Here is a 12,901-nt window from a genome sequence, read left to right as displayed (position 1 = left end):
AACATATCCTGCTCTCCTAGGACCTGGGTGAGTGGTGGTTATTTGTTGCGGTACTATTCCTGACATGTCTGTTAACATATCCTGCTCTCCTAGGACCTGGGTGAGTGGTGGTTATTTGTTGCGGTACTATTCCTGACATGTCTGTTAACATATCCTGCTCTCCTAGGACCTGGGTGAGTGGTGGTTATTTGTTGCGGTACTATTCCTGACATGTCTGTTAACATATCCTGCTCTCCTAGGACCTGGGTGAGTGGTGGTTATTTGTTGCGGTACTATTCCTGACATGTCTGTTAACATATCCTGCTCTCCTAGGACCTGGGTGAGTGGTGGTTATTTGTTGCGGTACTATTCCTGACATGTCTGTTAACATATCCTGCTCTCCTAGGACCTGGGTGAGTGGTGGTTATTTGTTGCGGTACTATTCCTGACATGTCTGTTAACATATCCTGCTCTCCTAGGACCTGGGTGAGTGGTGGTTATTTGTTGCGGTACTATTCCTGACATGTCTGTTAACATATCCTGCTCTCCTAGGACCTGGGTGAGTGGTGGTTATTTGTTGCGGTACTATTCCTGACATGTCTGTTAACATATCCTGCTCTCCTAGGACCTGGGTGAGTGGTGGTTATTTGTTGCGGTACTATTCCTGACATGTCTGTTAACATATCCTGCTCTCCTAGGACCTGGGTGAGTGGTGGTTATTTGTTGCGGTACTATTCCTGACATGTCTGTTAACATATCCTGCTCTCCTAGGACCTGGGTGAGTGGTGGTTATTTGTTGCGGTACTATTCCTGACATGTCTGTTAACATATCCTGCTCTCCTAGGACCCTGGGTGAGTGGTGGTTATTTGTTGCGGTACTATTCCTGACATGTCTGTTAACATATCCTGCTCTCCTAGCACCTGGGTGAGTGGTGGTTATTTGTTGCGGTACTATTCCTGACATGTCTGTTAACATATCCTGCTCTCCTAGGACCTGGGTGAGTGGTGGTTATTTGTTGCGGTACTATTCCTGACATGTCTGTTAACATATCCTGCTCTCCTAGGACCTGGGTGAGTGGTGGTTATTTGTTGCGGTACTATTCCTGACATGTCTGTTAACATATCCTGCTCTCCTAGGACCTGGGTGAGTGGTGGTTATTTGTTGCGGTACTATTCCTGACATGTCTGTTAACATATCCTGCTCTCCTAGGACCTGGGTGAGTGGTGGTTATTTGTTGCGGTACTATTCCTGACATGTCTGTTAACATATCCTGCTCTCCTAGGACCTGGGTGAGTGGTGGTTATTTGTTGCGGTACTATTCCTGACATGTCTGTTAACATATCCTGCTCTCCTAGGACCTGGGTGAGTGGTGGTTATTTGTTGCGGTACTATTCCTGACATGTCTGTTAACATATCCTGCTCTCCTAGGACCTGGGTGAGTGGTGGTTATTTGTTGCGGTACTATTCCTGACATGTCTGTTAACATATCCTGCTCTCCTAGGACCTGGGTGAGTGGTGGTTATTTGTTGCGGTACTATTCCTGACATGTCTGTTAACATATCCTGCTCTCCTAGCACCTGGGTGAGTGGTGGTTATTTGTTGCGGTACTATTCCTGACATGTCTGTTAACATATCCTGCTCTCCTAGCACCTGGGTGAGTGGTGGTTATTTGTTGCGGTACTATTCCTGACATGTCTGTTAACATATCCTGCTCTCCTAGGACCTGGGTGAGTGGTGGTTATTTGTTGCGGTACTATTCCTGACATGTCTGTTAACATATCCTGCTCTCCTAGGACCTGGGTGAGTGGTGGTTATTTGTTGCGGTACTATTCCTGACATGTCTGTTAACATATCCTGCTCTCCTAGGACCTGGGTGAGTGGTGGTTATTTGTTGCGGTACTATTCCTGACATGTCTGTTAACATATCCTGCTCTCCTAGGACCTGGGTGAGTGGTGGTTATTTGTTGCGGTACTATTCCTGACATGTCTGTTAACATATCCTGCTCTCCTAGGACCTGGGTGAGTGGTGGTTATTTGTTGCGGTACTATTCCTGACATGTCTGTTAACATATCCTGCTCTCCTAGCACCTGGGTGAGTGGTGGTTATTTGTTGCGGTACTATTCCTGACATGTCTGTTAACATATCCTGCTCTCCTAGGACCTGGGTGAGTGGTGGTTATTTGTTGCGGTACTATTCCTGACATGTCTGTTAACATATCCTGCTCTCCTAGGACCTGGGTGAGTGGTGGTTATTTGTTGCGGTACTATTCCTGACATGTCTGTTAACATATCCTGCTCTCCTAGGACCTGGGTGAGTGGTGGTTATTTGTTGCGGTACTATTCCTGACATGTCTGTTAACATATCCTGCTCTCCTAGGACCTGGGTGAGTGGTGGTTTAGGTACGAACTAATGGGAGGGACATGTTTTATCTCATCAATATTTTTACTTAAAATTGGACCCAACACCGCATGGAATGTAATAGTAAAAGTATAAACTACATCAACTTAACGAGATAATGATAATTTTAAAATGTAAAGAAACCAACACTTACAGCAGCAAGAGAGCGACATATCCGGTAACAGCTCCCAATAACACTGGTTGACTTGTAACAGGGTTTGTCAGGTTTCTCCATCCAGTCAGGATACTCGTATACTCTCAGGTCCCTCTCAAAGTTCTCTGCTACACCTGCAAAACGTGGAAATGTTGGTCAGAAAAATACAAATTATTATTAGCAATGAGATTATCAGATGAAAATAATTGTAAGATTAATTTTAGAAACTTATTAGTTGGTGCCCGTCGAGTGTCATAAAATATAATAATCTGCAAACCAGCTAACACGTGACCAAAAGTAAATATCAGATACCAACCAGTTTTTGGGTAGTCCACAGCAATGCTATGTGACCAAAAGTAAATATCAGATACCAACCAGTTTTTGGGTAGTCCACAGCAATGCTATGTGACCAAAAGTAAATATCAGATACCAACCAGTTTTTGGGTAGTCCACAGCAATGCTATGTTCCTTTGCGAGTCTGATAGGCTTCTCGTCGTCAACAGATCCCAGGTCGCAATGTACAGAGTGTGCATTACTTATCTTTCCTGGTTTAAACTAAATTATGTTTTGAGGTTTTTTTTCAGTACGGATACGATATATGCCTATTACTTATGGTAAACTGCAGTCCTCTATTGATTGAAGGCTCGCAAACCGGCGATTTATAAAACATGCTGGACAGATCTATCTATTACTTTTGGGCGTCTTCCAATTATAACAATATTTTATAATGCTATTTCTATTATATTATGTCGCTAGAGTACTATAATTATATACTATAATTCTTATATACTATAATTCTCCCCCTCAAATAATCACTTGTATCTCTCTATTACATAATATAAAATCATAAGTACTTGTCACAAACCAAGGTTGTTAGGTTTGGTGATATGTTTAACGACTTGGTTGGTGAGCTGAACTGAGGTGATCGCATTAGGTTCTAATTGCGTTTTAGCAGCCTCGTAATTCCCTGGCGTTTTATTTTTGATCCTTGGGCGCAAATTCTCCGACCAACACACAAAATATTCGTCTCCATCTAGATCCGAACCTGGAAAATGGAAATATTGTTTAAAGGAAAAAATCTTAAAATCACCACTGTGTACTTTTAATAGACTGGATAGAAGGGGGTTACATTTTGAATAAACGTCCAGACATTTCAACTATTATACAGTGGTTTCACACCACGACCAACCAGAGAGTTCGCTGGGATGAGGACGTTCCCCTTTGTTAGGAAACACCACCACATCAAACATGTGATGTAACGCAGGAACATCTCGCGCTGTGAAGGATTTCAAATCTCCAGGGTGGACACAAGGATTCTTTGTTATGAACAGCTTCCCCTTTAGTATTGTCAAATCATGCTGGACAATATGGTTGTTAGTATCATTAGGTTGTGATGGAATGACTATTTAAATCTGTTCTCCCCATAATTTAAGGTATTGTAACTGGGTTGATTCTGAGTGATAACATTGCTTATCTTTTACGGCAACACATTTTCCGGCTTACATGGCCGATTAGAAGTTTGTTAAGTACATCTATATAACGGTTTTAATATTACGGTTTTAATAATCGGTTTTAATATTATTATATGGCACATTTTAGGATTGAATTAATATTGTTATTAAAATACTCATTTTAGCCATATATTTTAGATATTCATCATCAATGTTAATATTTAATCCTAAAACGTAAAGAAGTATTAAAAGAAGTATTAAAAACAGAGGGTAATAGCCGCTGCAAATAGTTTTTGAAAACAGTAAAGAGTTTACCCCTGGTGCGGCTATTACGGGGGAGTATTGCACAAACACCTCCCCATACTCTAAAGTCCCAGTCTCGTCCATCACTCCCAGCATTTGACGTCCTATCTCTGCCGGCATCTTTATTCTCGTCCGGTCCAGGACCTGGTTATATAGAGTTATTATGAGAATACTTTGATAGTGAAGTTTTTTATAGTATCTTGAAAAATCCCATTATCTATTTTTTTCCGATCCATGACTAAAAGTGCCAAAGGTACAAAAGAGTCAAGGACAAGGGTTGGCGAACGAGATTTTGTTTGTACATGGTAGCTTTGCAACCGTCGTGCGTGCCTGCCTACCTGCGTACTTGCCCGTGCGCCAATATCAATGTCGCCCACGTTCCTAACTAGCCTGCGCAAAGTTGTTTTGCGAGATATTCTGAATTAAATAATTGATGGCGCCCTTTACCCTCGGCTGCTGACGTCATAATATGTGAATGCTCCCATACCCACAACTCAATTGTTCAATATTCCAGTTCGAACTTTTGAAGCTGTCAGTATAAATTTACTCTAAGACGTGTAGACTGTCCCTCATCACGTCGAGACCAATGGAATGGATATAATTAGTTGGAAGCACAATAATATTAATGTTGATATGTCAACAAACTTCGCCCTAGTGACCCTATAATAGTACTAATTATAGTACCCTATTATAATAGTACTATATGGACAGTGAACGTTCATTGAAGTTTGAGGATATTGGTAAATATTAATGGCCCTACTGCATGGCACGAAGATGTGAAATGTGTCACACTATGAAATTATATAAACCCAGTTAAGCCCAGGATAATCGTTTCATCCTCTAGATAAACTTTGTCGCATAACGATATCTTTATCAGATAAGAAGAGTAGGTTACTCTCAGTTTTAGGGTAGCCGGAGGTGCTTATCTCCTTTTCAGTAACCCTAAGCGCCACTCCATGTCAACGCACTATACTTTAAGGCTGGGGGTTCACCCTGAATTTTTTGTGAAACTTGGTTTCGAGATAGCAGTTGACCAACAAACTAGGACCGGTGACCGAACTTTTGAGGGGGTCCCGGACCCCAACCGCCAAACGGTGCCCGCGGGGCAGCCACGCCCATATTTGGTCCAAATAAGGCCCAATTTAGCCAAATACCCTGAACATGCCCAAAACCCAGATTTTAGGTGCTCTACTTGTAGCTAGTGGTCCCCTGAACTCGTATATGAATTTTCATCAAGATTGGACAAAAAATGACTGAGTTATGAGCCAAAAACCATATGACCATATTTGGGCATACGCACCAAATTTGATCGATTTTGGCCCATAAATTGGTCAAATATCAATATTTTTGAATGAAACCAACTTTATATGGAAGATAAGCCTATACTACAGATTCTCTATGATTATCAGCTCAATATCTATCTAACTGTGGATTCTGTGTTCAAATAGTTGCAAAAAATGAACAAAATCGCCCATATCTCAGTTCGCGATATTTGCAAAACTGACTTCGCTCAAAACAATAGAACTCAATAGGGTTTCAATATTTTTTCATGAAATTTTCAGAATCGACGTAGAATCGCCTCATGACCTTAAGTTTTGTATTAGAATTTTGAGTTAGGCCTTTAAAAAAATTTGGCGGCCAAATTCTGAAAAATGCCCGGCAAATTTCAGAATTTGGCCGCCAAATTTTTTTAAAGGCCTAACTCAAAATTCTAATACAAAACTTAAGGTCATGAGGCGATTCTACGTTGATTCTGAAAATTTCATGAAAAAATATTGAAACCCTATTGAGTTCTATTGTTTTGAGCGAAGTCAGTTTTGCAAATATCGCGAACTGAGATATGGGCGATTTTGTTCATTTTTTGCAACTATTTGAACACAGAATCCACAGTTAGGTAGATATTGAGCTGATAATCATAGAGAATCTGTAGTATAGGCTTATATTCCATATAAAGTTGGTTTCATTCAAAAATATTGATATTTGACCAATTTATGGGCCAAAATCGATCAAATTTGGTGCGTATGCCCAAATATGGTCATATGGTTTTTGGCTCATAACTCAGTCATTTTTTGTCCAATCTTGATGAAAATTCATATACGAGTTCAGGGGACCACTAGCTACAAGTAGAGCACCTAAAATCTGGGTTTTGGGCATGTTCAGGGTATTTGGCTAAATTGGGCCTAATTTGGACCAAATATGGGCGTGGCTGCCCCGCGGGCACCGTTTGGCGGTTGGGGTCCGGGACCCCCTCAAAAGTTCGGTCACCGGTCCTAGTTTGTTGGTCAACTGCTATCTCGAAACCAAGTTTCACAAAAAATTCAGGGTGAACCCCCAGCCTTAAGTAATACTTATTTACTGTTAAAAGTACCATGCAGTAATGGGGGGGGGGGGGGCATTCTCAACTGCCCCGATACCCCGAACAACATGAAATAACGTGCGAGACTCAATTAGTGGATTCACCAAATCACATGGTTTGTTTTACCTAATTAACTCTTTAACTTGAGCATTGTTAATTCCATTGCTCATTAAACCATGACCACCTCCTCTCGTAAAGTTATTTACGCCTGTTTTATTTAAATTACTAGTGTAACCCGTGCCTACTGCCGGGACTTCACTATCGCAGTTGAAATGCCAAAGTATGCAATTTGGTAATCTTGCTAGGCACACGTCTTTGGGCACACTTTGGGCACAGAATTGAATTTCCTGTGGCATACTTGGGGCAAAAAGTTACTTGGGACATATTTGGGGCAAATACAGTTGGGGCACACTTGGGGCACAGTCGAGGCAAAAAATGACTTAAAGCAAGTAACTTGAGGCAAACTTGTATTTACCCCAAGTAACTTTGTGCCCCAAGTGTGCCCCAAGTGTGTTTAGTTAATAGTTTACTTAAGGACACGTTCATTGAAGTTTGAGGATATTGGTAAATTTAAGTGACCCTACTGAATGGCACGATGATGTAAAATATGTCACACTATGAAACTATATAAACCCTCTATGCCTAGGATAATCGTTTCATCCTCTAGATAAACTTTGTCGCATAAAACGATATCTTTATCAGATAAGAAGAGTAGGTTACTCCCAGTTTTGGGGTAGCCAGAAGTGCTTATCTCCTTATCAGTAACCCTAAGCGCCACTCCATGTCAACGTACTATACTTTAAGTAATACTTATTTACTGTTAAAAGTACCATGCTGTAATGGGGGGGGGGGGGGGGCCGGGGGGGGCAATTCTCAACTTCCCCGATCCCCGACAACTGCCCCGATACCCCGAACTAAACAACATGAAATAACGTGCAAGACTCAATTAGTGGATTCACCAAATCACATGGTTTGTTTTACCTAATTAACTTGAGCATTGTTAATTCCATTGTTCATTAAACCATGACCACCTCCTCTCGTAAAGTTATTTACGCCTGTTTTATTTAAATTACTAGTGTAACCCGTGCCTACTGCCGGGACTTCACTATCGCAGTTGAAATGCCACAGTATGCAATTTGGTAATCTTGCTAGGCACACGTCTTTGGGCACACTTTGGGCACAAAATTGAATTTCCTGGGGCATACTTGGGGCAAAAAGTTACTTGGGACATATTTGGGGCAAATACAGTTGGGGCACACTTGGGGCACAGTCGAGGCAAAAAATGACTACTTGTGTACTAAGTGGTGGGTGGGTCATATTTTCTTCCAAAACGCAGTTACTACGTCTTGTGTACTAAGTGGTGGGTCTGCTGCTCATTTCCCAGAAAAACAGTCAGTACATGGCGCTAAATAGTGGGTATAATTTGCCCATTTCCCAAAAACAGTAAGTACACGGTACTAAATAGTGGGTCTTAGGACTAATTACTCCTCTAATTACCCCCCCCCCCCCCCCCCCCCCCTCCCCCCCCCCCCCCCGCACTGCTACATTTGAAATTCGTATCTGATGAGGGCGGTAGTAAACTGACCACAGTTATACTTAATAAACCATATCATTCCCAATTTATAACTAAATTATGAACTTATTTTCGATTTTTCACGTTTTGAGTTGATCAGTACGTAATTTTTTCGTATAGAAATGCTGACGGGTGTAGGCAGGAAAAATCAGTATGCGACTGATTTAAACAGTTGGTCAACAGAGTTCAGTTCACCGAGGTTCTAATTAGAAAAGTTTTATTGTTAATGAAATTGCAAAGAGGGAGAATCTGCAATTTTTTGGACAATTTGCTTAAAGGAAGGAATTCTAGAAATAGGGAATGTAAATTTGGACTACACTTTGTCTTTAGCAGTAAGGCAATTTGGATAATGCAATGGTGGATTGGCCAAATGAGCCTAAAAATGTTGGTCACTTTCCGCCCCTTGCCAAGATTTTATGAGGGGCGGTCACCCCCCCCCCCCCCCCCCCTCTTCCTACACCCCTGTCTTTAACTCTCTAAGAAGTTTCTAGCATGATGACAGTTGCCGTTTTATCTGATTTTGACTTCTAGTAGTTATCGACGCCAAGAAGTGCGTCGGACGTTATTTGACCCGACATTGCGGGAACGGACAGTAAAATGAACCCTCAAAGGTATTCATCTAATGTATTTAATTTAACTACCCTTGTCGGACTTTATTTGAACGGACATTTAAATAAACGCTAGGGCCTCCAGCGTCCAATTAATTTCCGTTTGAATAAAGTCCGATAAGGTATGTATTTGGAACTAGATGATCAGTCCTGACCTCGAGCTCGAACATGACAGTGGAGATGAAACTGACGTATTAGTCGAACGAGAAAAGTATTGGACAACAAAGGATAAGCTTCTGTTAGTATTTGGTGTCGTCGTTAATCTTGGAGATGGAGTGGAAACCTATTTGCCCGGTTCGTCCAATACAATACATTCCAGATCACTTGCTGGATAAGTCGAAATTCATATAAAACAATTTCATTAGTCTTCGAAAAGCTTTGTCTCTCAGGGGATCACAAAATGCATTTCACTAAAATTGTATTAGTGTTAAAGCTGATGAATCAAAAAATGATCGCCAAAAACTAAAAAAGCCCTTATACAGGAGTGATAACACAACAAGTATCGTGCGAAATCGAACTTTCTCCATGGAAGGAATCAATACTGGACTGCATACAGTACTTCACTTTAGCTGTCGCTGTTGTTATCTCAGGAATATTGGCCCGCAGGTTTGCTAATATAAAAAAGTTAATTTCTTAAACGGCCAGGTAGCGTAGTTGGTTAATCATCGGATTTGTAATCGTGAGATTGCGAGTTCGAAACCCACTGCCTGCCTAGTCGTGGGGTGAGTGTCGTCGACATTCAGCTAAAGATCCTGAGTGGTCTATGCAGCCCCCCGGTCTACTCAGCCGAATATTCGAGAAATCGTGTGTGAGGGTTAAATGAGAAGCTGTCCATTGCAGCGAAGTCTCGGGCGAACCCTACTACTGCACTACTAGTTTTACTAAAATTTGATTTTGCAGGTTTGGGTGTCAAGCGTTGACCCTGTTTTCCCTTTATCTGAGCGTTATCAGCACACTTGCCTGTGCTATAGTAGGTAACTACACCACGCTTCTCCTTTCTAGAGCTCTCATCGGGTTCTGTGTTGGACTTAATTATTCAGTCCATTGCATCATGATCGCTGAGCAGGTCTCCAATAAGACCATTCTTGACGAGATAGTGATGATTTCGTGCATAATGTACAGTGTCGGAGGAGTCTGGTTGGCTTTTCTGGGATACCTGCTGTTAGACGTAGTAGGATGGAGGTTATTTATTCTTCTGACGTCATTGCCTTTCTTCATACCACCAATTTTTATGCTCCACTTATGTTTTGCAGAAAATTCAGGAGCGGAAACGGGACATAAAGGGAACGAACAAAACCAAAAAGTCATGGAGGAAGAAACAATGACTATTCCAACTTTTGTTACCAGAACTTCAAAACTAGGAATTTTCGCAGGAATTAACACGTTCCAGGGCTGGCTTACTATTCTCCTCGTTCCAAGGTTGATCCAGACCTTAAAGATCAAGGAGGCCTTACCAAACACCGACTGCTCTGTGACGGTGACTCAAGGACCGGAACTCCTGCTACTGGCTCTTGTCACATCCGCAGCTATCCTCGGACGGTTATTCGTGCACTTCACCAGAGAAAATATCAGTTTCCGAAAAATGCAGGTGATAGTTGCCATACTGAACGTGGCGAGCTTTGGAGGCATGCTTGCACAAGATCATCTTGAAATATTCATTACGACCAACTTCATCGTCAAATTCTTGTATGGGATCGGTGCTATGTCATATTCTTACATACTCTACGACATAAATTACTTCGGAGCGGACAGATTAGCTCTAGGCTCCTGTGTTGCTATGGCTATGGGATTAGTTGGAGGTGTGGTTGGGACGGCCATGGTATCCTTTGCACCGCTACTGCCTGTTATCTTTACTGCGTTAGTGCTTAGTGCCTTGCAGATTCTGGTGGTTCTCTCAATGACAGAAGTTCAGTAGATGTCAAGAAAAAGGGATATACAATATATACTCCGAAATTGAATGTTGTCCGGTTCTCACTAGAACCGTTTCTTGATAGAGTTTAGTCATTACATTTTGATTTATGGATTTCCTTGCTATATGATGACGATATGTGTAATTATACGCATGATGGATGATTTTATTTTAAAGTATCCTACCGAATATATTTTGTGTTTTTATTGTAACAGGTTTCATGACTTTAATCCTTACTGAACGATGAAAAACTTCCCGACTGAGCGCACTTGACGTAGCTGTGCTAAGTCTCAAAAGTGTTAGGAGATTTAAACTTAGTAAGTGTTTGTGTAAATAAACACAACATACAATTATGATTAAATATTCTTGCAATTCGATTAATTTGAAACCTCTTTAACGTGGAATCTGTAGAGAGCGAGAAGCTGGAGACGGTGAAAGGGCTCCTGAGTCAAGTCAATCCCGGAATCTAACACTCTTTTGAAGATACCATCACCCTGGAAGTCCATGAGACTGCTAGAGGCCTCCTCAGGATCCATCAGTGAGTTAGCCAGTCCGAGCAGAGTATCGTTCTGTAGGTTGATAAACTCTATTTCAGGCACTAGATACCCTCTTAGCAACCATATAACCTGAAAAGAAATGCCTGCAACCATCTCATTAAATTAATAAGGATCCACCTGCCCTTGAAACAAAACTTGAAAATGAGCTCATGCTGAAATACTCAATTATTACAGGGACTTAAACAACACCCAAGTTAATAACACGTCACTAATCAATTAACATAATAGTGGTTGTTAGAGACGTCAGATTTCTCTGATACGACCAATCAAATCTCTGTCATTTGTTAGAAGCAGGGACAAAAGAAAATCGCGATTATTTTGCCCAAAAATCGCGATACCGCGATTTTTAATCGCAAATAATGGGAAAAATCTCGATTCCGCACATGCCGCGATTTCCTTTTGCCCCTGTTAGAAAGTGAAAACCAATGGCTGAGTTAGAGTAGTAGAGTAGGTTTGGTTTGCCAGTTTCACAGTACCTGTCTATTCATGTAGAGAAGGTTAGGTTTGCTAGCTTTGCAGTATTCAATATCCTTGTGATTACTTTCAAACTTCTTCATACTTGGCCTCACCTAAAATTTGTTTATTAATTAATAGTTACCGTATTGTTTATTGATACTTAAATTTTATCTGATAAATGGTATTGATCATTTTTAACCGTTCAGGGCCAAATGGCAAGGTATGTGAAATCATAATTGAATTCATCAAAAACACTAATTCTTAAAAAACACACAAGAAAATAAGAAGCTCGCTTACTTGAATGATTTTCCTAGAATCATCAAGAGTAGGGTCGTAAGCTACCATACCCTTGCAGCCACCATACCTTATCTGGAATGCTGACGGCAAGTATTCCATTTCTCTGTCTTCTTTTATCTTAAAAAGGCTTTATAAGGCATAATAATGAGCAAATGTTGGTTCGTTAGTCACTTGATAGTCAACTTTTGACATTAAAATGAAAATGTCTGTTCATTTCAATACTTGAATTCGTAAAATTTATAAGCAGAACTTCGGTAAAATGTTGTTGCATCAGCCAACATATAATACCTTTACAGCAATTGGTTTAGATATTTTCCCCACACCATCACTGAAAGTGTACTTTCCATCTTCGGTTACTATATCATCAATAAGATTTTCCTCTGCATCTTGGATAAGGCTACTTTCTGTTGTGGTGAAAGCTTGACCCAATCGTGCAACATATTTAGCAAGACACCGTTCATGGCTAAAATCACCAATCCAGTCCCGAATATTCTGCACTGAAAATTAGAGTATTTAATTAATTAGGGGCATTAGATTACATGTTACACAGACCAAGCTAATTTATTAAGATTGCCAATTATGACTATATGCTGTGTAATACTAATAATACATAGTGGATTAATCAGATAAAAGAAAAGCAATAAAATAATGTTAATGATATCCAGTTTACCTGTACATCTAGAGCCACTCTCAGAAACAAACCACGCACCCGCACTTCTTAACTGAGAGTTAGAACAACCAAGAAAGCGATAACAACGACCCTTATCACCTATCTGTATTCCATTGTGGAACAAATCTGATATCCTCTTTATCAACTAAAAGGAGGAGTTTTAAGAAGGGTGAATTAAGTATATATATA

General features: G+C 40.7%; 1 protein-coding gene across 1 annotated transcript in view; it reads right to left on the bottom strand.

Moving 5' to 3' along the window:
- The window catches only part of LOC134813341 (uncharacterized), a 107,345-nt gene that overhangs the window by 17,123 nt on the left and 77,321 nt on the right, over positions 1-12,901 (bottom strand). Inside the window, exons 3-12 of the mRNA XM_063821040.1 lie at positions 12,713-12,857; positions 12,331-12,539; positions 12,043-12,159; positions 11,766-11,858; positions 11,122-11,358; positions 4,299-4,430; positions 3,722-3,890; positions 3,398-3,577; positions 2,967-3,077; positions 2,533-2,666 (exon numbers count right to left, since the gene is read on the bottom strand). Of these exons, the coding sequence (XP_063677110.1) occupies positions 2,533-2,666; positions 2,967-3,077; positions 3,398-3,577; positions 3,722-3,890; positions 4,299-4,430; positions 11,122-11,358; positions 11,766-11,858; positions 12,043-12,159; positions 12,331-12,539; positions 12,713-12,857 (1,527 nt within the window). The remainder of the gene's footprint in view (positions 1-2,532; positions 2,667-2,966; positions 3,078-3,397; positions 3,578-3,721; positions 3,891-4,298; positions 4,431-11,121; positions 11,359-11,765; positions 11,859-12,042; positions 12,160-12,330; positions 12,540-12,712; positions 12,858-12,901) is intronic.

This window comes from Bolinopsis microptera, chromosome 3 (genome assembly GCF_026151205.1).
Source record: "Bolinopsis microptera isolate Bmic1 chromosome 3, MBARI_Bmic_1.0, whole genome shotgun sequence".
In the NCBI taxonomy this organism is placed as follows: Eukaryota; Metazoa; Ctenophora; class Tentaculata; order Lobata; family Bolinopsidae; genus Bolinopsis; species Bolinopsis microptera.
The sequence above is the reverse complement of the archived record's forward strand: the minus strand, read 5'-3'. Positions and strand labels throughout refer to the sequence as shown.